The sequence below is a fragment of the Rhynchophorus ferrugineus genome, unplaced genomic scaffold (assembly GCF_030347505.1).
Source record: "Rhynchophorus ferrugineus isolate W39M unplaced genomic scaffold, kcgeb_rfMv2 rfM2, whole genome shotgun sequence".
In the NCBI taxonomy this organism is placed as follows: domain Eukaryota; kingdom Metazoa; phylum Arthropoda; class Insecta; order Coleoptera; family Curculionidae; genus Rhynchophorus; species Rhynchophorus ferrugineus.
In genome coordinates, this window is record NW_027472581.1 from 82,360,955 (window position 1) to 82,381,896 (window position 20,942).

At 32.1% G+C, this 20,942-nt stretch overlaps 3 protein-coding genes across 32 annotated transcripts in view; 1 reads left to right on the plus strand and 2 right to left on the minus strand.

Moving 5' to 3' along the window:
- Nucleotides 1–2,334: 2,334 nt before the first annotated feature.
- Nucleotides 2,335–4,528, minus strand: LOC143191473 (mitochondrial 2-oxodicarboxylate carrier). The gene is made up of 7 exons (XM_076396616.1): nucleotides 4,006–4,528; nucleotides 3,743–3,954; nucleotides 3,627–3,689; nucleotides 3,449–3,570; nucleotides 3,176–3,326; nucleotides 2,648–2,829; nucleotides 2,335–2,592 (listed from the first exon to the last, which is right to left on the minus strand). Exons 1-7 carry the CDS (start codon nucleotides 4,067–4,069, stop codon nucleotides 2,475–2,477), a joined length of 912 nt encoding a protein of 303 aa, XP_076252731.1. The 5' UTR covers nucleotides 4,070–4,528; the 3' UTR covers nucleotides 2,335–2,474.
- Nucleotides 4,529–5,331: 803 nt separating this feature from the next.
- Nucleotides 5,332–9,467, plus strand: Nf-YA (Nuclear factor Y-box A). Of its 5 annotated transcripts, none has more exons than XM_076396615.1 (8): nucleotides 5,332–5,474; nucleotides 5,851–6,064; nucleotides 6,121–6,268; nucleotides 6,327–6,487; nucleotides 6,655–6,828; nucleotides 6,886–6,977; nucleotides 7,038–7,194; nucleotides 8,867–9,467. In XM_076396615.1, exons 2-8 carry the CDS (start codon nucleotides 5,867–5,869, stop codon nucleotides 8,930–8,932), a joined length of 996 nt encoding a protein of 331 aa, XP_076252730.1. In that variant the 5' UTR covers nucleotides 5,332–5,474; nucleotides 5,851–5,866; the 3' UTR covers nucleotides 8,933–9,467. The 5 variants fall into 5 exon arrangements, with proteins under 5 accessions (XP_076252730.1, XP_076252729.1, XP_076252726.1 ...); XM_076396614.1 differs by having other exon boundaries at nucleotides 5,335–5,474; nucleotides 7,020–7,194; XM_076396611.1 differs by having other exon boundaries at nucleotides 5,336–5,474; nucleotides 6,327–6,505; nucleotides 7,020–7,194.
- A 3,207-nt stretch (nucleotides 9,468–12,674) lies between these two features.
- Nucleotides 12,675–20,942, minus strand: part of Hipk (Homeodomain interacting protein kinase) — a 64,805-nt gene continuing 56,537 nt past the window's right edge. For 13 of the 26 annotated variants that reach the window (XR_013004513.1, XM_076396567.1, XM_076396563.1 and 10 more), the window contains exons 20-22: nucleotides 19,680–19,788; nucleotides 19,538–19,617; nucleotides 12,675–16,619 (exon numbers count right to left, since the gene is read on the minus strand). Coding sequence is in view for 22 of the 26 variants with exons in the window: in XM_076396567.1 (XP_076252682.1) it covers nucleotides 19,540–19,617; nucleotides 19,680–19,788 (187 nt within the window). In the remaining 4 variants the exon portion in view is untranslated. Of the gene's footprint in view, nucleotides 16,620–16,862; nucleotides 18,585–19,535; nucleotides 19,618–19,679; nucleotides 19,848–20,942 lie in introns of those variants that run through there. The other 13 variants (XR_013004514.1, XM_076396573.1, XM_076396559.1 and 10 more) reach the window with 7 other exon arrangements.

The window sequence follows — 20,942 nt, forward strand, 5'->3', positions numbered from 1 at the left end:
GGATGATTATTGCAACAAAAAGTGAGAAATGCGTTAAGAATTGAATAAAATAGTTTCGATTTCTTTTTTTTATTTTGGCCTAGTTATAATTTCTAATTAGTAGTGTTAATATATTTTATTTCAATGACATTCACGTTTCAGTTTAACATCGATATTTGATAGGCTCAAGAGCGAGTTGCAGGATCTACACACGCACATTGAAAAGCAACAGATGAAATTTTAAATCAACCAAAAAGACTATAAGTCACCTAAGGTATTTATCACACTGCCATTCTGGATAAACAATGCCAATTCATCTTTTATGTTCATGGTCTTTTGTTCGATATTTAATAAATAATTTACCTAAGACTGTCATAAAATTGTTTTATTATATATTTAATATATTGTATGTTTGGTTGCATTACTTCTACACAAATTATATAATACGATTTTGACAAATATATATAGAAACACTTTCTCCTCGAGCATTTTTTACTTATTGAGATATTACGCAAGGTTAAACAATTACCTATTTTGATAGTATTGACTAAATATCTGATATTTTGCTTTTGATGCTGTAAGGAGTATTATTAGATACAAAAAGTACATCAAATATTTCTTGAATTTGTTCTTTACACCTTATCATGAAAACACATTCTGAAAAGCTTCAGGTCCCGACGATATAATCATACAACAATTTCAAAATCTTCCTCATGGTCAACTTTTCTTCAATTCTTTAAATTCCAACCTTAGGTTGAAATTTCCAGCTATCAGAAAATACAACTTCTTCTAACTACTATACAATTAATCTCTTAAGATCATTACCAAAAATAGCCAAAAGAGTAATACTATAGAGTAGTCAATAGTGTATACTTTCCTCTAGTTATCGTGTCCTTTGGCTTCATTGGACAGATCAAGCCAAAAGGCTCACAGAAATAGTTATAGAACATATGAGATATTAAAATATGCTTTACTTACATTAAAATATCTACTAAGCATGTTAAAGATTTCCATTTTCAAAAAGAAGAAAGATCTTCATTTCTTTCCCGTATTATTGTGTTTAATAATTACCAAATGCCTTTACATACCACAATCCCTACTACTTTTAAATTACTCACCGTACGACAGAACAATAAGACTCATCAAAAATATATACATGTACAACTTTGAAGATCCCTTTAATTAGAAATATATACCTCAATTGAACCAAATATATGAGCCTAAATCATAAAAATGCACAATTGGCAAATAAACATTCTAATTGAAGTAAAATAAGAATTAGTCTATTAGAAGACTAATTTAAAAAAATAATTATTCCTACCGCGGAAAAAAACAGAAATTACATTCAGCGCCCCACAGTAAAATTAAATAACGCCAGATCGCCAGGGGTATCTAAAAAATATTAATCCGTTTTATTTGTTTTAATTGGTTTAACAAACGAAATATGCTTAGCTAAAGGCACTATAAACTAATAAAAAGCATAAATTGAATTAATTGTAAGATATATCCTTCAATATATAATAGTGTTTTTCTTTCTGCGTAATAAAAAAAATAACAAATCAATAATATCGCACCATTCTTAGAAGAAAATCTACCTAGACAGGTTATCCCAACAGATGGAACCATCATTATCGGTATTTCCGGTCACAAACTCAGCCCTTAATATATCATAGATGGTAACCATCTCAGTTATAGATAGAGATAACAATTTTAATATCGAGTCACTAGTATCAAGTGAGTCACTAGAGTGGTATACTCACATATCAAAGACCATCACAAAGGCGCTAAAAATATATAACACAAATATCTCAAACTTTATGGACGTAATATAACACACCCAATTTGCGTGTGTTCTATTTCGACTACCCTTGTCAACAGACTCGTTATTTATTCTATTATTAATTACATTATGTAAAACACGTCTTGCTATGTCTCAATCTGATATTAATTATGAGTGCAGTAAATAAAAGAATGGTTTAATCCACATTCGTCAATAGGGAATCATTTCTAATTAATTTGGCTTTCAAATAATCAAGTATTTATCTAATCCTTGACGATTACCATGGCAACGTAACTATTGACAAATGTTATGTCAACGCTCAAACGTTCGGTTTTAGTTAAAACTTCGAAATAATAAAAATATATGGAAAATAATAAATTTATATAGAAACAACGCAAATCCCACAATATAGTTTAATTTTATGCATAAATATGGTTCAACAGAGATTTCGAACACTTCTGAATTCTTAAATAATTTAAAAATTAGTTTACCTACCTTCATACTAACGTCGATTAAAAATTAACTCATGAATTTGTTTCATTGCAATTCAAATAACAGGTAAAAAACCAGACAACTGCAGCTCTTCAAATTTTATTTTAGTAGAAACTTGTACAATATTCGATAAAATACAAACCGCTTTGAAGGCATAAAATTAAAAAGCTTTAAAAAATACTCTTAATACTATATGAGTGAAGAATCAGTCAAATCAAGTCAGTCATTTAAACTTTGCGGTCAGAAATTCGTGCATGTAATCGTAAACCACAAGCATAATAGCACCACCTGGTCCTAATCTCATAACTTTTGGTAACAGACCTTTATACAGAGCTAACCATCTGAAAAGGAAAATATAAATAATTATAGCATCAATGACCTTCCACCTTTTATTACCCCTCTTCTCTGTAGACAATAAAGATGCTTCTCATGGTTCCTTTATACTTAATTTGACCAGGTATCGGTTGAGGACCTTGGATTCTGGACTTGGCAACATCAAAAGGTATATTCACACAGGAAGCTAAAGTACCCGAAGTGAAACCGATCCCAACTTTCATCGCAAACTCCTTCCATGGTTCCTTTAGAAAACACCAAAAGAAAAAGCACATATGACAACTGCATAATGTTGTAGAACAAACCTTAATGACATATTGTAAAAATGGCAAAAGACGAAAAATTAATAAAGCAGTCATGGACGACAAGAAATAATATATAGTGTTTTTGATGGATATAATACATTAATAATACCATAGCCTAGTGACCTTAGTGTATTAAACATGATTTGTACAGAACTGACACACTTGATATTTCACAAGAAGCTAATTTAAAAAGCTTGGGTAATAATGTTTATTTCATTAGTAGGATGGAAGCGATAGTTAATTCGGCCCAGTCACCTATGTTAACTCGATATAGGTGATTGTTTACCTCAACTTTAGGTAGATATCCTTTTACGGAATGGTAAAAACCAAAATAGATCATATTAAAAACACCATTCCTGCCCATCGTCGCTGTAACACCTTTATTTAAACCTCTAGAACCGAAGCCATGCTTCTCTACTATTTGTTTAGTAACTGCCCTATATTGAAATTAAGAGAAACAGGCATAAACTCCCCACTTTTGCTACATTTGAAAAATGTTGTATATAGCCATCAAAATATTGATATCTTAGTTAGTCACAAAACTGCAAGCAATACTTACCAAGTACTAGGAAGTTCTTTTCCAGTAGCCCTATTAGCTTGAAGAGTTACTTTAACGACTTCAAATGGATTAACTAAAACTGCCTCTGTTATACCTGCACCCAAGCCAGCTAAGGAGAATGTCTGAAAAAATCTACATATATCTATAGCTTATAAGACGTGTTTGCAATTAGTCTTACCAGTGGAGTAGCTATAGGTGAACCAAACATAAAAAATTGTTTATATTGTTCGAATGTAAAAAACTGAAACAAATACTTATACATGTACTTCAACTTACAAGATTCAATGAACTTACTTTCACAGCACGTTTAGGAGTTTCTGCTAATATAGGAGGTATAATCCCTTTCCAATATGAAGTGATACCCTCATATTTGTACATCTTATGAAAACAGTCAAAGACCCCATTATAATATTTGGGATCTGTCTTAGCGAGAGTTTTTCCAGATTGTATCTGCAATCGTGTCTTTACTAAATCCAACGGATGCATAATACATACTTCCACAAATCCTATAACAAGCCAAATTTTAAACACAACTTCCACAACTCTCTCATACCAACCTGCAGACCCTCCAGAACCTATTTGAATAGCCGCTTCTTTAAGGATGTCTTTGATGTCGCGCATTTCGTCTTTATTGCTAAACTATTTACTACTAAAGTGCAAATTCATAAACGGTTAAAAATATACTGGGCATAAGTGAGTGCGAAATTTAATCGCTATATTTGGTCGGGATTCAAAAACGTAAACATAACCGCATTGTTTTAATCTGGGTATAAAGTCCACAACTTTTAAGAAAAGAGAAAGGTGCTACTTAATGATTATGTAAATTACACTGCTCTTATCGAATTCTAGTCATGTTTCTAATGACATCTCCTAATCATCTTGTAGGTAAAGGAAAAATCCTTTATAAACACTATCAAAATATTTTGATAATCATCTGACAGGTAATCAGTAAAGTATCGTTTCTGAAATCTTAGTTTACTACAAACTTGTTAGTATAGGAAATTAATAGTGAAAACCGTACACATAATTACAAGTAAACCGTAATTACGTAAAAACACTTTATTATTTTAAAAAAATAATAATATATGTATTAATACATATACCACCAGCAATATAACCTGAAAATAAATTATTTATAAATACCACTAAAATAATTTAATAAATTTAATATTATTGACAAGTGAAGTGATGGTAAATTAATTATTAATTATTAAAAATTTAAAAATTATTTTTTCATAATTTTTTTTGTAAATGTACAAAAACAAGTTGTTTTTCATTGATTGAATACAAGTTAAATATAGGCATTCAGTAATACGTGTCATAAACTTATATCTCAATATTTTATACAAACATAAATTTATTAATCACAATTATAAAATAAAAATAAGTGTATTAATGAAAGAAACTTTTGTTTTCTTTTTATTATATTCTGTTTTATGAATTATGTGTACATATGATGAAACCTAAAAATATAATAGTGTGCTTGGTGACGGACAGATGGCAGCTGAGTAGAGCAATTTTAAAATTTCATTTTAAAATTACTTTAGTGCCTGTGCTGCCGACCTATTTTAAGATTTATCACATTTTCATGCCTTTTTAAATAGTTTATAGTGAAAAAGAGAACTTTGATCAGATATATCACAATATCATTTTTTGTTGTGTAATGTCAATTAATTTTATGGTGAACACTGAAAATCCACCAGACCAAGTGTACACCTGTAACTTATAACTAATTTTGCTCAAAAATTTATCCAATTCACATGTCGAACTTTTCAAAGCTATTGGCAGTCAGGCAGGGATGGTAAATTTGTAATTGGCCCGATTTTCCCGCGCTTAGCGTGTCGGCGTTCGTCGATAAGTCGAAGGGGCATCGACCGAAGCGTGCTTCGCAGGGAGTGGTAGTCGCGGCCATCTTCGACCAATCGTTCGTGGATCCGAGCACCAATACGGTTCGTAGTGCGTCTCGGCCATTGGTCTACGATTTGTCGACCAATCGACGGAAAAGTCTTACGGCAAAATATCCAATGTAAGTTCACAAATTATCAAATGTGTTTGTCGTTGACGACAGTGGAGAGGCCGACTTCTGATTGGGAAACAATCGTTTTTTGTCCATTAACAACACATTTTTGACACGTTGAGTTGACTGTAAAATTATATTGTGACGTCGTTTTAACATGGCGAAACTCCATACGATGTTTTCTACCTTTTTCTTGCCTATAACCTTGTCGAGTTATGCATCGACTAAATACAAATATAATAGTGTTTATATTAAAATGAAAAGCAGTGAATGTGTTTATTTGAAAGATAATTCGGTAATGAATGATAAACCATTGTTTCTAAATGACGGACAAGGCTCTCAAAGTTATCTAACTTCAATAAATAACGAACGATGTGGTTTTTAGTGGAATTTGAGTGATCATGGAACAGATAGCAACCACCGCTGATGGACAAGTGGTGATGGGAGTCAGTCCACAACAAGTTCAAGTAATGCAAATGAATCCTGGACAAGTGATTCAAGGGACCAATGGACAACAAATCATGGTACACGCTGTCCCTTCTGGAGGACCAATTCAGGTGGCTGCTCCCGCGGGGACACAAGGGCTCCAACAAATCCAGGTTAGTTCTTTATATGCTAATAAAATGAATATTTTAACTAAACATCCTTGGTTTAGGTTTTACCAGTAAGTAGTTTACAACAAGGTCAGGTACTGGTACAGCAAGCTCAACAACCACAAATTGTACAAACTATTGATGGTCAAACTTTTATATACCAACCTGGGGCTGTGATAGAAGGTGGTAATATACAACAAACTCCAACAGGTAAGTGAATCATGAAAATCAACACTAACAGAAACTAAAAACCTGTTTCCTTTTTTAGTATTAAATATAAATGGGAATTTAGTACAAATCGCTAATACAGCTCCACCAGCTGCTACTCAGACGGTGCCTCAGTCAACGGTAACATCATCTACAACTCCCACGTTAGTTCAACAGGCTCCTAATGCTCAATTGACAATGGCCAATGGCAATGTTGTGATGGTGAGGACTAATCCAGACGTACGTAAACCAAAGATCCCGAAAATTATCATGCCTGTGGTTTCTGGTTAAAGGGCAAGAAATTTTTCTGGATCATATTTATTAATACAAAAAAATCTAAATGGTTGGCATGTTTACAAGTCTAAAACAGGTCTCTCCTTAAAATGTAGATGGTTCCAGCAAACGGTACAAACACCCAATTTCAAAGAGTTCCCATACCTGGCCAAGAGTTCCTTGAAGAGGAACCTTTATATGTAAATGCGAAACAGTATAGACGCATTTTGAAGAGACGTCAGGCCAGAGCTAAATTGGAGGCTGAGGGGAAAATTCCAAAAGAACGACCGGTATGGCCCGAGCTCACCCATTTCTAGGTCATAGTGTTATTTTTGGTTTCGTTACAGAAATATCTTCACGAATCTCGGCACAGGCATGCCATGAATAGGATTAGGGGTGAAGGCGGTCGTTTTCATTCCGGATCAGTCAAAAAAATTAAGTAAGTGGTGCTTTGTGTAGAGCGGTCTACAATACCTAACAGAACAACTCGATTTTGTAGGGAGGAAATGGAGAGGCAGGCTCAACACGCCGCCCAGCAAGTGGAGGTAGTGCAGCAGCAACTCACTCAGGTTCAGCAGCAGCAGCAACAGCAAGAACTTCAAAGGATAAATGTAACCTATGGCAGTATACCTATGAATACTCCCATTATCTTGGAGGTAAGTCTGCCAACATTAATTTTCTTAACACTGAGTCGAAACTCTATTAATCTCTTTAATATAGTCTGTCCAAAGTAACAGAGAACCTAATGAAATAATGAAACAAAGATGTTATCAAATATAATTTATTTTAACATTATACTATATCTCATAATATTTATAGCCACGATAGTTTATAGGTCAGAGTTGTATTATAGTATTATAATATTTACCTCTAACTCTTTGATATAACCTATGGTATCACTTGAAGGCCTAATACATCTAATTAACAGTTGTATATTCAAGTAGTTACTTTCATTAGAGAGCCTTTTTACAGTTAGTTCTTGTTTCCTTTTCATGTTATTTTGACATCACTGTCTTATTTTGTTTGTTCTTTTACTACCTGTGTATACCATTCTTGATAAAATTAATTTTCTTTCTAATTAAAATTAATTAAATTTCTTCCTAATGTATTTATCATATCTACAAAACAGTTAATATTCATCCTCTCCTCATATTCAAGCCTTCGTTAATTCCTTCTGCAGTATGTCTAATTGAGTACATTGAGATTGGTAATACATTAAACACCTTAATGACGTTTGTTCACTGCTACTTTAGGTATATTATTAGATTTTCTTAAAAGGTGGTTATTTATACAGTTTTCAATCAGTTTAGATTTTAGACATCAGATGAACTTTTCTCTAGAAAGAAGTTTTCAAAACCTATTAGTTGATTTCTGTGATTTTTACTCTAAAATGACTAGCATTTATAATAAATATTTTGGAGAGAACATTTTGCATCAATTGACGTAGCAAAAATTATGAGAAACTAGATTTTATCTTGACTACTTGCCATTATAATACATTAATAAGTTAATTAATAACTAATGTTGAACTAACATCAATAACCATATAAATCAATTATCAGTAACGGATCCTTGGAGAACTAAGCCCTCCCTTGACAAATTTGAACGAAATTAAACTTATTATTATTATAATAATTAAACTTTGTAGTAATTAGTACACTACTTATACTACAATTTTCATCAATTATGAGTACGTCTGTTTAGCTTAAACCTACTGTCTGTTGTATCCCTTCCAAAACAAAAGTACCTGGATCTTCTAGTTAAATTACAAATGCCATGAACGTCATGTTACAAACGTCAAGAATGCCATGACGGGTCTTACTTCCCGTAAGACCTGTCATGGCTTACTGGTCTTACTTCAGTATCATTCCAAAGTCAATTGTAAGTGTTTTTTTGTAATAATATAGTGATTATATCGTTAAGTGTTGTAAATTACACAACATGATTGCATTGCAGTGTAATAGGTTTTGTTTTTATTAAATATCTGAATCTGATTATGATTTCAGGGGATTTACTAAACATCTGTTGATCTTATTCTTGTAGAGATGTACACAAAGATCGTTAACAACAATTAAATAATTAAAAACACATAATTTCGTTGAAACTTGATGACTTTTCTACGAAATCAGTCAAAACAGACGATTGAATATCACTAAAATTACCAACATATCAGAGTAATCCTATACATAACAAATAAAAAGTTAAGCATTTTTAGTAGCACCTAATCCTATGGTCACTAGAAGCGCATCATTGACTCGGTGTTTTGTAACATTAGAGGAAACTTGTCTTTTTCGTCGACAATTTCAGTAATCCTGACGTTTGTTTCAGAATTTACCCGGCATGATGAAGTCAGACTCCCTCTCGGGGGACCTTAAGAAGGAGATCACTTTCTGAAGACAAGCCACCGCGAACCTATTGATTTTTTTGTTAATTTATTTTTGTACGTTTTGTATAGAACGAAACCTCTTGATATAGAATGATCATAAGAGGGTATTTACTGTATTATTTATAATGAAAGTGAAAAATCGTTATTTTTATTACGCAAATTTAATCGAATGTAGAACGTAGATTGAGAATCTGAACGAGTCTTGTATATATATTATAGATATAAAAAAAATGGTTATGATTATCCTTTGAAGCTCTTGAACTTACTGCTAGGAACCTGATTATTTGCTGTTGTTATCTTGGTTATTATTATGTTTAGGTTAAATTTGTGTTCTGATTAAATGCAGTTAGGATGTATAAAAGTCGGACGACGGGGGATAGTTTTATCCCTCGAAGGCTACAACAGCACGATACTTTCGTTAGATAGCCTTTTATATATTGTGATAATACTCTCTTTCTGTATTTTGGAACATATCCAGTTAATCTGAAGAACTACTATTATTATTTTTGGTGTAACTATTACAATTAGAAATTCTTTTACAAATGTTGTGTTTTATTTAGTAACAATACTAAAGTAGTCCCCAAGTAAAATATACAGCACTTTATTCGACGTTAATGAGACGTCAAAAATGCCTTGATACATGTTCAGTATGATTTCTAAGCCAAGTTTGTTTTTTTATATATATTTTTATATTTTAAAGTCTTATTTTTACCGACGAGGGTTTGCCTGGACTAGACCTACCGACTGGCGAGTAACCAGCTTAAAAATCATCCCAGAAACCATCCGGTCTTAGCCAACCTGGTCACTGGCGTGACTGGGAACATTCTCCTTGTCGGATTTTACACTCTTGCCTAGAACAATCACAAACAAATTTACGACCATGCCCCGCCCCAGTAGGATTCTAACCCGCGTCTATCGCAGTTACCGTCCTGTTGCCTTCACCACCGCGCCAACCAAGCCGGCAACTTTATTTGTATTTGTTTAAATATAGTAAATGTATTATTGTAATCTAATGTGTCAAAATACTACAAATTAAAATGATAAATATAGGAAGTGCAAAGTTAAAAATGAACAAATTAATATATTAATAAAGTTTCAAGTCAACAACATATAACATCACCAAGAAAGTCTTGTTAGCCTCTCCAGTAACCTTTTTTTTAGATATCATTTTTGATATGTATGTATATGATGAGAACTAGTAATTCATGTACACGATATATGGTTTGTTTAATGATCTTCACTACATAGTATAAAACAAAGTCGCCTTTTCTGTCCCTATATCCCTATGTGCGCTTAAATCTTTAAAACTACGCAACGGATTTTGATGCGGTTTTTTTCAATAGATAGAGTGATTCAAGAGGAAGGTTTATATGTATAATACATGCATAATATACTAAGGCAACATTGCTAATTTTAGAGGTTTCTAACGTGACGTCGTAAATTAACCTATTTTTTTAGGCTTATTTAGCAATTAGCAAAAACGCTGCCTAACCCTACGAGTTAGATCAAATTAATGTACTACAGTATTGTACACCATAAAAAGGTCTACAAAAAAGTCCGCGATGGTATATGTTTATCTTTTAGGGATAACCCACATTAACCATTTTTATTGTTTACTTTTTACGTGAGAAAATGGCTTATTTACGAAGCTATTTTAAGCAATACGGCATTAATCCTTATCGAATTAAGTACCTTAAATACAGTGTGCAATTAATATAGATCAATATGGTTCCTTATAGCATGTAAATTAAAGAAATATTTTCGGAGATATTACAAATTTAAAATTTGCGTTTAAAAATGTGTAATGTAATAAAAATTGTATGAATTTAGATATTCCAAAGATAGCAGGAAATCTTCATAGTAAGTATAGGGGAAGAGGAATTGTTTTACTCCAAATTTAATGCGTGCAGGCCAAGGGCAGTAATGAATGAACCAAAAATACTGGATCGATTTTAATCATGTTTTCATTGAGTGACATAGGCATATATATTTTATGCCCGTGCAAAGTCGGAGCGGGCCGCTATGTTTTTATATACAACGTTCATATTTTTTCTGTAGTGTATTTAATTTAGTATCAGCATTGCACCCGTGCGAAGCCGGGGCGGGTCGCTAGTAGTTAATAAAGCAGAATAATCAAGACTGCGTTTAATATATTTACCAAGGCAATTTCATAGGTAATATAACGCATGTTTTTCTATACTTATAATCGTGGTAATCTAATCGTGTTAAAACATATCAAATCGTTTATTTAAAATTATGATAAATTCGTGACGCAACCCAAAAAAAAACAAATTAATCTATATGTTAGTTCATGTTGGCAAATTTCCATTCTAATGAAATATAAAATAATCTTAAAGGCCTTGATAAATTTTCCTTGGAAATTGTATCCGAAGTTGTTCAGTTGTTTTTAATATATTTGTTATTATAGTTTGTCAAACAATTCTATGTTATGTGCAACTGATTTAATAATCCTAATATTTAACTTTGTTAAAGGGTTTTACAAAAAAAACTATTATTTTACTTGAAACGGTTTTATTTTACATTGTTCATGTAATATCCAGAATTTTTTAATTTGTTTACTACATTGTTACTAATCGTTGCCGATTAACCTAAAATTTGCCTTTAGATTAACTTAAATCTAAGTATATATCTAGAGGGACCCACCGGCCCTATCTAAGTCTCTCATGTATTAATCTATATATAGTAGCACTACTGTTTTTCTATTAAATGTACCTAACTACACTACAAAATACCAAATTGCTTGATTCTTTTGAGTCTGTGCCCTTTTCTGGTATTATCCAAGAGTTGTATTAGTTCGATGTTGATATGAGAATGCGGTCTGTCCTCATGTCTCCTTGCAATTCTCTTGATTTCTCGAGTGACAGTAGGTCTCTGAAGGTATCTATGTCTCTATCTAAATAATCAGTTCTGTATTATCTGGGTGCACCTACAATACTGCCCATGACGTTTTTCTGGAAAACTTGTATTGCATTTATATTAGTTTTTGCGGAATATCCCCATAATTGAATACCATATGTCCATAGAGGTTTCAAAACTTGTTTGTGTAATAGCATTTTATTATTTACTAATAATTTTCTTACAATTAACCAATACATTTTCCCATATCTTAACTCCATTCCGAGATATTTAGCGTTGTTACAATAATGAATAATATGTTTGTTATTGGTGCTTGTGCGGTTTTATTACACGTGAACTGCACATGTACAGATTTGCTATTGTTAATTTTTAGTTTCGTGTGGCTTCTCCTTCCCTACTGTCTCCGACAGCAATAATCGCAGTGTCATCAGCAAATGTAGCCATCGAGATATTTACCAATACTCTTTCTTCTGCTATACCTACCTTAGTTTGTTGTAGAGTAGGTTTATTCATATTTGACTCGAAACATTCTGCCTATAAGATTTCAATAGTTTTTTTTCATTTACATAGGCGTTTCCGATGACATCTGTGATCCTAACCACCTGGTCACTAGTTGAATGTTCGCTAATAAGCCCAAACTAATGTGTAGGTCTTTCCACTCTATATATATCTAGAAATGATTTACGATAAAATTGAATTTTATGCTATGATATCGCATGGAACATTTCACCAGTAACAAAAATTGTCAGTGTTTACGCCTTTTTTTGTTTGATGCTCAAGTAGGGAAAATGAGGGGGAGGGAATTAATATAAATATAGATATTATATATAATAGAATATGACACAAGTCTATGATCGAATAAAACACACACAATACTTTCTGAACAAATTTAATCAATATTACGGAACACCCAAGCGGTAAATAATAAAAAAACATAGGCCACAAGTGTTTATTTATTTTAATTACAACGAAGAGAAATCTGTAATGGACAATAATATAAGAGTGACAACAGGGGACGGAAGGGCAGCCGATAGCCGAGCAACCCCCGTCCGCCCTTGCGTTAAGGAAAAACTTTTCGGTCTATGCAAGCTTTCTAAACATTTAGATATATTATTTCAACTATTCTGTTGTATTGAATTCGCACACCTAAACAACAGTAAAGTTTGCTTCGTCGCAACACAGAACGAAAATCCACATTTAAGTTAACACCTAAACTATTGTATTACGAATTTGGTCCAGCTAAAAACAGATTTATTATGGCAGGTTCTCTTTCTCTCTCTCTCTCTTACTCTCTTTTTGTTTTATTTTAGTCTAGTTCTATTTAATTAGTAATTACAGTCGGTTGATTACGTTTGTTGCTCGCCTACAGCCACCGTAGACAGACAGACAGGCAGAAAAAAACGCTCGTTCTGAAACTTTTACAACTATGGACGTGTCGCGTGAAATTAATTGTTTAATCACAAATGCTTCCCGTGGCTTTTTTCTCTATTACCCTACTCGGCGATTTTATAAAAACATCCAAGATTCGCATTATCCCGAGCAAAATACAAAACAACAATAAAATGTATTCTTTTGTACTACAAACTAAAAATATTAATCACCCACAATTAAATATAATTTTTTCTCTTGTCGGATGGTGCGGGATAGCGACACGCGCCATCACCGAAAACAAATTCGAGCGTGCGCATGCACCGATATCCTCGTCCCACCTCGCCACTTTTAAAGGCTTTTCCTTTACCTGTTACGGTATATAATCTATCATAATAATCAATATACATTTACTAACGCCTATCACCAAATAATCGGGGTTCGACCCCACTACTATAGCTATATGTATAATAATATTTATATTTATTTATATTGACATGATCTACACCCAGTCTTTCTGTAACAGTAGTATTTCTAAGTTTAAAAACGACACGTCCTGTAAGGCGACGACGAAAAAGAAGAAAAAAAATTAAAACTCGATTTGGAAAAAAAAAATCAAAATAAACGTGAACAAATTATCCACAGAACGTGTCCCAAAAATTCTTCTATATTATTATAGTGCAGCCTTTAGATCTGATAGTAAAACGACAGTTTTTTTTCTCCTTTTTAGTGCAACGTATCGTAAGTATATTAAATGGGGAACATATATAAGCGCATAACATATGGTAACTGATTACAATTAACCTTTTTTCTTTTAAATTACACCAAAAACCCAAAAATACTAAAACAATAATAATCATATAATAATATAGGCATAATAATAATCATTATAATAATAGTTACATGTAATAGGAATTCCTTAAATTATTTGACTAATATTGGATATCTTGAAAATGTCTGTGTTGAGGATGAATTATAACAGTATAGAACGAAAAGAGATCTAAATTTCCTATATACAAAATTTGAGGTAATATATTATTGTGCTTTATATTTTGATATATTTGATATTAGTCGCGGGCCACGGAGTAAAGTAAAGGCGAAATAATACTGAACCAAATGACGGCGTTCTATTGTTGACGTAAATGTCAAAATGTAACTAAGCAACGGTGGATTATATGAAAAAAACAAAACTGAAAAACAAAGCAACGCGATAAAGGTTAGGTACACCCATATGATACTTATTTAATTAATAAACTACACCCTATTTCGCTGTTACAATTATTAGTATTTAAAAACCCTGTGCAGTATATATATATATTTATATATTTATTTACTTAAAAGTAATAATAATTGAATGAAGAACAATGGAGGTCGACTAAAATTAACAACTATTAAGTGCGATCCCACATCGATGACATCTCTACGAATATTGTTCTCGCTTAAGGCTTCCTCTATATCATTTAGAAATTTAACAAAGACGTACACATCTCACTTTCCTTGAACGGATATATTTTATATATCTATAGACGTTAAATTTTGTCTCAAAAAGCAAATTTTAAACCTCTGATCACAGAAAAAAGACCCTAGTGGAAACTATGTACACATATATCGCTTTTGATGAGAAATTGTCTTGTCAATCATGACATTAAAAACTATCATATGCGGATGAAAAATGTAAATTTTCAACTACTCCCAAAAATTTCTATTCTAAGAAAATTCCAAAAATATTTAATTATATTACACATCTATCTAATATCTAGTTAGTTTCAAAACAGTGCGGATTCATATCTAGTTCTATCAAGCACACTCGCGCTTTTTCTTGGGCATCAGACGATCACAGATTAATACAACTATTTGACAAATTTAAAAATACTTGTTACATCTCTTGATATTAAGTAGTGTCAAATGTCAAATCGTACATTCAAATAAATTAAAACGTCAGTGCAGATAAAATATATATTTAACTGATTTAAATTCAATTCAGTGACAGTCTTTGTAATTTGTTATTTTAAACAACTATATTTTCTGGTAGTGGACGTAGTATATATCGCGTTAAAGTATAAAGACAATTATGGATTATAAATTATTTTTGTATCAACAAAAAAGGGCGAATGCGCTGATAATTATTTGTGAAGTCCGATCACCAGTTGAAAAAGCATCAAAGTTTGAATATGTACATTTCTTTAAAAAGACAAAAGGAAAAGTTTTTGTAAGATTTTTGTTTAAATATCACAACTATATATATCATGTTACTCTATTGATGTTAAATGTTTATTCCCTGCTGATTAATAACATTTAAAAACATCTAATGTGCACACGAGATTTTCGTTTTAAAACATTTCACGTAAATATTTTGAACAATAGAGCACAGATAATTATAGATTTTTTTTAGTTTGTTTTTAATGTTTTTCACAGGCACATCAATTTTATTATTTTTAATATAGCTACAGTAAAAAATTTTTTGTTTGTTTACTATATATATAGTATGTATATATATATCTTTATGTATATATATTTAAATGTTTGTGTGCCCAAATCTATCTCTCTATTTTTTTTTGGCACACTAACTAAATCAATTAGTATCTACTCATTGAAAGCAGTAGAGTATATTTTCAAACATGTATAAAAATCTAAAGTATTATTAGCATCTTGAATAAAATGCCGAAGAATGATTATAACCAAACCAACATAAATATCAGACAAATAAGCATAACTTTAAACCTAACAAATTATGAAATAAAAATGTGAAGAACTACCTATGTACAGAACTAAATGAGAGTTAAAATAAGTACCTAGGAAACTACAAAAACTGAATCTCTAAAATATCCCAACTAAGTAAAGCAAAATTTCCTGTCCTTACACACGAAACATGGAGATGACAATGACAATACATACATAACACAGGAAGATCACTATACTAAGAAGAGCCTCCATAAAACTTACCACCTATTATCACTAAAGGCTTGGTTTATACACCCCCTTCCAGTTCAGTCCCTGGATAACGAAAGGCGTATAAATCCTGACCTTTCATTTTTTGTTTAAACTCAATACATAATATATTCACTTTTGTATTAAAAGAAACAAATAGTCCACCTTATTGCACGGGTATGGGCTGATTTGGATTCAATTAAAACGTCAATAAAAAACGAAAACATCAAAAAGTCACTAAACATCTAAGGAAACCTAAGTTTCGTACACAACATATCTGTGTCTTCAACTTCTATAGCAAAATCATTGGTTATATCCCAAAAAACCCAAAAAATCCAAAATAAAAGCAGTAAACAGAAGATTTCTCAAATACTTAAAGCAAAACTGTTAATTCTCGCACTAGCCGAACGATTCTTTATGGACGTGTTTTTGAATTGTATGGGCCAGCCTTGCTTGTCCAAATACGAAGTAAAACTATGTCCCTGGATTAATTTTAGAGGGGTGATTGCCATAACAAGATACCTGAAAAGAAAAAATAATTTACAATTTTACAGTAAGTTTAAGATTTTGAGTCTATAAACTGTCTCCCAATTATTTTAAATAATCATCGAGTATAGTGGGACGATAATATTAGAGGTGAAGTCATGACATCTAAATTTATGACGTCAAACGTCGCAATGTTGCCGCATCAACTTTGTCAACGGAACGACTTTGACATATAAAGAACATTCTAATTTAAATAATACAATGAAACAAAAATAATGTTATCAAGTATAATTTATTCTAACATTATAGAGCATTTAAAATTGAAATATTTAAAACTACAATTAATTATAAAGCCACAATAGTTTGTAGGTTAGAGTTGTTTTATCATGTTTACATTGAGCTCTTCTCCACGCATTCTATGAGGTAGAGTTCTAGGTGTGATTTTTAAACCTCAGCATTTTTACTTAGAGTAATTATTTTAAAGAATTTTGCAGACATTTCAAAATTGGCCGAATTTTATAAGCTGATTAGATTATATGTTCGGACGCGTCAGACAACATTATATCTCTTTTTAACTAGAATAAAATGAGAAAGAAAAATTGCGTCTGATTTTAAAACGGATTTACAATCCGGGATAGGCAACACATCCGACATCGTGATGACGTACTTCACTATTATTTTGAATTGACTATAGTACTGTCTAACTAACTAATAAAATCAGGCCTAACTAATAAAATAACTTTTTAAAAATTCAACTTTATTCCTCAAGATACCTGACAATGAATACCTGAAACTTTTGAATATACCGGACAATAAAAAGGATATTGTTAAACATTTCTGTTTGCATCGGTTTTTCTATATACTACAATTTTTAAGAAAGGTCAAAACGGAGATTATTTGCTTCTAAAGACCTGTATGACTTCTAGTATCGTAAAATGTTAATGGTATTTGGATATTGGACAAGAAGTTGTTTCTTTAATTAAGGTTACTTTGATGAATAATACTTTTTGAATAAACTTGTTTTATATTTATAACGTATTTATTTATTTAAGTTATTCAAAATAAGAACATCATCACCATGTTGAATGTTCCTACATATCGCAACTTGTAAATTCGTTTTAGAACTTTTCCTTATTTTATTATAGCAAAAAGAGATACGATGCTGTCTGATAATGTAACTTATTATTACCCTGATTGAAAATAACAAAGCTATTAAGATAGTCAGAAATAGGACGCATATCTAATCAGATACTATGACAAGGAACGAAATAATTGAGGCCCATCTCAATCCATCAAACACACTGAAGAAGAAATTAACAAATAGTGGAGTCATGAACAACGATTGATTGGAAATTCAGAGCTTAAATATTGACTTGAATAGCGACCCAGAAAGTTACAGTGGCTGAATGAAACTTTCTAAATGTGAAATTGTAATCCAATGCTGGGAATTACCAAGACAGTGTGAAGAGTGTCTAAACAACTAAAGGTACGTATATAATTAATATATGGTGACTGTATGATAACTGTATGTAATTGTTTAGGATATACATGAGCACTTGATTAGAATGTATGAGGAGAGAAGGAATACTAACTGTTTTGCAGATATAGCAAATACATTAGGGGGTCTGTAGTGATTAAATCTAGTTTTACCAATAAAGATATACAAGGAAACACTGTAATGAAGGAAACAAGAACGTAAAAGGTATCTAAAAATAAAAAGCTCTCTAATGAAAGTAAAATACATTACTCAGATATTCAATTGTTAATTAGGTGGATTAAGCCTCCAGGGGATACCATCACATAAAAAACGCGCATGTAACTCTACCTCATAGATGGTGTAGGAAAGAGTTCCATGTCAATATAATAAAACAGAATCATCTATCAATAACAAACTAACCTATAAACTATTTTGACTGTATACTTAACTGTAGTCCTTCTATAACACCGGTCTACAGCACTTTTGCGGTGGGATACACGTATACATTTTTGTTGCTTTTATACCTAGGAATAAGAATAAAAACAAGAAATAATTCTGAATTTTTGATATGTGGACAAATGCTAAAAACCAACCCAATAAAAATACATAAAATTTTTAGATAAAATTAATTTATTAAAATATAACACACTTCCATTTAAATCATAAATGGAAGTTCGTTTGTCTTAAAATAGAGTTCAAATGTTTAAAAATTAACGGCTTTACTTTTCCTGTCATGTTCGACAGAAGTTTCTTTTATAAACCCCCATTATGCTTTCAGTGTACTGGATATTCGAACATCAGAATCAAGTAAATTCCATTGTTTTCATTCCAAGTATCTTATTAAGCCATTAAGATCTTCAGAGTTAACAAGATGTAGTATTCTTGAATCAGATTTAATACCAAATTCCATGGCTACCTTGAGAGAGTAGTTGATTTTCTCATAGAGGAGGAGCAGGTACAGGATATCTTTCTGAATTAAGTATTGAAGCGAATGTCGATGGTAGACCAGGATAAGAAGTTTTCTTTGAATTTTTACCTCTAAATGGAATTACAATGCAAACTTCATTGTTCTTTTTTCACCTCTGAGAAAACTACAATAAGGCATAACACATAAGTTAATGAATGGTCACATCGCTGTAACTGTTTTAAAAGCAAATATTTTGGTTGTCCAATCGCACTTTTCATATAATATCATATATATCATGTATAATAATATATTAAACCCCCGTGCGCAAGAAATGTGTATTTTTTTGTAGACCGGTGTAATATATGTATTAGATATACAACAATGTTAAAATAAATTATATTTAACAACATTAATTTTATTTCATTATTTTATTTAATCAGTCATTTAGTTATAAATTTTGATGAAGTGAGTTCAACGTCTTATTGAACTGGCTATAGATTACTTTTTCCACAAATCAATCTTTAGTATTTTGGCTGAATGAATAAGTATTGGCGAGATCGGCATACTCACCACTATTCCGTGAACCACAAGCTGGCCTGGTACTGGTGTCCTTTCCCAGGACTCATCGGAGCAAATCCATAAGAAGTAACCTGATAGAACAAAAGAAAGTTAGTCGGTGAGGGGACGGTTGTTGGACGGTTTTCTTACGTACCGGTGCATGGGAAGGAAATTGTAGATGGGCTGGCAGCGGATGAGTGGTGTGACTGGTCAGCACCGGTCTGGCGGATGAATGATGAGCTGGCGGCGGAGGAATGGCACGGCTATACACATAAATTCAAAATATTACCAAAACCCCAGGGGCACGATATGGATGATGATCCTACAATACTAAGGCTGTTGTATTTAATCGTGCAAAATTCCGCACAGCACCATACACCAAGCTTTGCTTAAGATACGCATCGATGAAGATGATGATTTTTTTAAAATTGGGGTATATTGTTTATCATTCCTAGTCCAGTAGGTAGCCAGATTATTAGCGACAGTACTCGTATTTATGTTATTTATAGTTTATATTTGTTTGAATAAATTATGTTGTTTAATCGAAATGATCGAAAAATCAGAAACATGTGCCTTGAAAGTCATAAAAAGAGCATTGCTCATTTGACTACGGTAATAAGCGACGAGGGAGTAAAGATTTCAGAGAGGACTATGCGGAAGAGACTCTGATCGGATGGCGGCCTTTCAAAAAAAACACATCTAACCGACAGCATGAAAAAGAAATGACTCCAATGGGTTAGGCCACATCGAAATTTGACTGTTGCAGACTGGTATTGAGAAAGTATAACTTTTTTGAAAAATACAATTGGTCAATAACGATTTTCTGATATTAATTCTACTAATTTACATGTATGCTTTTTCAACGAACCAACCTTCCAAATTTTGAGTCACAAAAGTTATTGTGTGAACAACTCCACGCTGATGGCCTTGTAGAGAGGGTTAAACATCCAGTTAGTTTCATGGTCTGTTATTTCGGCCAAAGACATGAAACGCCTATGCATTGTAGAAGGAACAATGAATGACCCCGATGTTCCTGAAGTTCTCTGAAGACTATCACAAAGCCAGAAGTGATACTGCATATTTGGCGGTCAGATCAGACCAGGTTTACCAGACATGAGTTCCATAGAAAATATGTGGGAACTAACCAAAGATTATAAAACTGTTTTTTTTTTAAGTTTTTATGATCCCAACAGATTACAGATACAACTAAAAATTATATATGAGACTCCCATCTAATCATTTGTTACAAAAATCCAATTAAACCCGAAAATTAAATAATCTTAATATTGTCGCTAATAATTTGGCCACGTAAGCCAAAAAAGAGGGCCAGCCTCAGATTGACAGATAATAAGTTGAAAGTCCGCATAAACCTTTATTGTGACTTTCTAAAAGTTATCTCAAGTCTCAAAAATCTGAT

What these genes read in the sequence shown, in the direction of transcription:
- LOC143191473 (XM_076396616.1), bottom strand. Translation starts at nt 4,069, where the DNA reads ATGCGCGACATCAAAGACATCCTTAAAGAAGCGGCTATTCAAATAGGT. An exon ending in GATATCTACCTAAAGTTGAG is followed by an intron (nt 2,830 to 3,175) that starts GTAAACAATCAC and finishes TGTTTTCTAAAG; the next exon opens with GAACCATGGAAGGAGTTTGC. An exon ending in ATTGTCTACAGAGAAGAGGG is followed by an intron (nt 2,593 to 2,647) that starts GTAATAAAAGGT and finishes TTTCCTTTTCAG; the next exon opens with ATGGTTAGCTCTGTATAAAG.
- Nf-YA (XM_076396611.1), top strand. Translation starts at nt 5,867, where the DNA reads ATGGAACAGATAGCAACCACCGCTGATGGACAAGTGGTGATGGGAGTC. An exon ending in TATACAACAAACTCCAACAG is followed by an intron (nt 6,269 to 6,326) that starts GTAAGTGAATCA and finishes TTCCTTTTTTAG; the next exon opens with TATTAAATATAAATGGGAAT. An exon ending in TGGTGAGGACTAATCCAGAC is followed by an intron (nt 6,506 to 6,654) that starts GTACGTAAACCA and finishes CTTAAAATGTAG; the next exon opens with ATGGTTCCAGCAAACGGTAC.